Source organism: Rhincodon typus, chromosome 3 (assembly GCF_021869965.1).
Source record: "Rhincodon typus isolate 14 chromosome 3, sRhiTyp1.1, whole genome shotgun sequence".
Lineage (NCBI taxonomy): Eukaryota > Metazoa > Chordata > Chondrichthyes > Orectolobiformes > Rhincodontidae > Rhincodon > Rhincodon typus.
Genome location: NC_063334.1, coordinates 125,860,825 through 125,863,101, shown reverse-complemented (window position 1 = coordinate 125,863,101; position 2,277 = coordinate 125,860,825). Strand labels below are relative to the sequence as shown.

Genomic DNA, 2,277 nt, shown 5'->3' with positions numbered 1-2,277 from the left:
CGATTGGTCTAATCAGTGACGCCCATATCCATGAATGAACAGTGACTTATTATAATGTGGTGGATGGTGTGAGAATAGCAGGAGGAGAGACCGTCAGTGCCTGACCCAGGTCACTGTCATCATCCCACATCTGGACACCCTGTCATAATGTGGACCGAAACTGAGAAACAGAACTGTCTGTAGACTTGTAGAGCACTTTTGGGATTGTGGGCAGCTTTTAAAAAAAAGTTCATTGTTTGAGAACTTCATTAGCTAACAAATTGCTCGAATTTCCTGATATTTTTTGAGCCAATTTCACATTTCAGCAGTGTTCTTTCCAACACCATTACTCATCCAGTTTCTGATCATAAAAGCAAAAAGAGCTGGAAGTACTCAGCAACATGTTTAGACAGAGAAACCAAGCTCATGTTTCAGGATGAATTGATCTCTCTCACCAGAGCTCCTCAATTGCAGCGAGACTTTTTACTCCTATATTCCAAACCCTTTTGATAAAGGCGAACACTGCATTTGCTTTCCTCATTAATTGTTGTACCTGGGAACATCAACATTTACAGGTTTCAAAACATTATAAGAATATTCAGCTGTTCTGTTTTGACAAAGTGAATAGCCTTTTGCTTCCCCACATTCCCCACTCCATCTGACAGCCTGCTCACTGAACCTGTCCACATTCCTTTGCAGCACTGCCATGTAGTGATGTACCATTAGCAAACGTAGATCCACTTTCGTTGTCGGCCAGCCAACTTTTGTGTCATGTGCAAATTTACTTCAAAATATCCTTTAAATCCTTTTTCCCTTATATTTGTTGAGCTTCCCTTCAAATCATCGTCTTCCCTTCAATCACTCTGAGATTTAGCATTGTTTATTGTTGAACACCAAAATAAAGCCGCGACCATTGGCAGACATAAGTTAGTCCGAGCCCTGATAAGGCAGCTCTGCAGACCCATTCCGAGGTCTGAGTTATAGATATATTTTCCAATCATCCTCTTCAGAAATGTAATTGCACACCTCTGGAGCAGCTGGGACTTGAACCCAGACCTCCTGGTTCAAGGGTAGGGACAATACCTCTGTGCCACAAGAGGGACTGGGGTTTGCTTTCTAACAGGCTCAGGTGATGAGTTCCATCCCCTTGTTAGCAAGGGAACTCAATGAGCCTCACAGGGAGATTTATTAGTGATTCTCCGTGGGCCTTTTGGAGTTATCCCAAGGATAGGGAAATGCTGGCATTGCTGTAGCGAGAGGAATTGGACAGAGTTTCCAGTGGGGGATCTGTTAGGATGGGGAGAAGGTACAGTTTAAAATCTCCCCATTCTGTTGGAAGATCACTGGACCTTAGACGTTAGCATGGTTTCCCATGCCAAAGATGCTTGCTGACCTGTTGAGTTTTAGCTGAGACTTCCATGCTGGTGCACTGCTTCTGAAGGAATGCTGTCTGTCCTTTCAGGGAACATGACTGGTTTAAGCAGGATTTACCAAAGTACTTGTTCCCGGAGGATCCTGCTTACAGTACCAGTATGATTGATGACGAGGCTCTGAGGGAGGTGTGTGAGAAGTTTGAGTGCAGCGAGGAGGAGGTGTTGAACTGTTTGTACAGTCGGAACCACCAGGACCCGCTGGCCGTTGCCTACCACCTCATCATCGATAATCGCCGTATCATGAATGAGGCTAAGGATTTCTACCTAGCATCCAGCCCCCCCGACAGTGCCTCCTTCCTGGACGATCAGCACTTTGTCACCAGGGTCCACCCTGAGCGGGTGCCCTTCTTGGTGGCAGAGGCTGCGCCCAGGCCCAGGCACACTCTGGACGAGCTGAACCCCCAGAAATCCAAACACCCTGGGGTGCGCAGAGCAAAGTGGCACCTTGGCATCCGCAGTCAGAGCAGGCCAAATGACATCATGGCAGAAGTGTGTCGGGCCATGAAGCAGCTGGGCTACGAGTGGAAGGTGAGAAACTAGAGCGTATGGGAGTGGGGAGTGAGAAACTAGAGCGTATGGGAGTGGGGAGTGAGAAACTAGAGCGTATCGGGGCGCGGAGTGAGAAACTAGAGGGTATGGGGGCGCGGAGTGAGAAACTAGAGGGTATGGGGGCGCGGAGTGAGAAACTAGAGGGTATGGGGGCGCGGAGTGAGAAACTAGAGGGTATGGGGGCGGGGAGTGAGAAACTAGAGGGTATGGGGGCGGGGAGTGAGAAACTAGAGGGTATGGGAGTGGGGAGTGAGAAACTAGAGCGTATCGGGGCGCGGAGTGAGAAACTAGAGGGTATGGGGGCGCGGAGTGAGAA

General features: G+C 48.4%; 1 protein-coding gene across 2 annotated transcripts in view; it reads left to right on the top strand.

Moving 5' to 3' along the window:
- The first annotated feature begins 1,417 nt into the window (after positions 1-1,417).
- LOC125482562 (5'-AMP-activated protein kinase catalytic subunit alpha-1-like) overlaps positions 1,418-2,277 on the top strand; it is a 4,477-nt gene continuing 3,617 nt past the window's right edge. Inside the window, exon 1 of one of the 2 annotated variants that reach the window (XM_048594663.1) lies at positions 1,418-1,940. In XM_048594663.1, coding sequence (XP_048450620.1) covers positions 1,512-1,940 — 429 coding nt within the window. In that variant the 5' untranslated portion in view covers positions 1,418-1,511. The remainder of the gene's footprint in view (positions 1,941-2,277) is intronic. The other variant, XM_048594661.1, reaches the window with a different exon arrangement.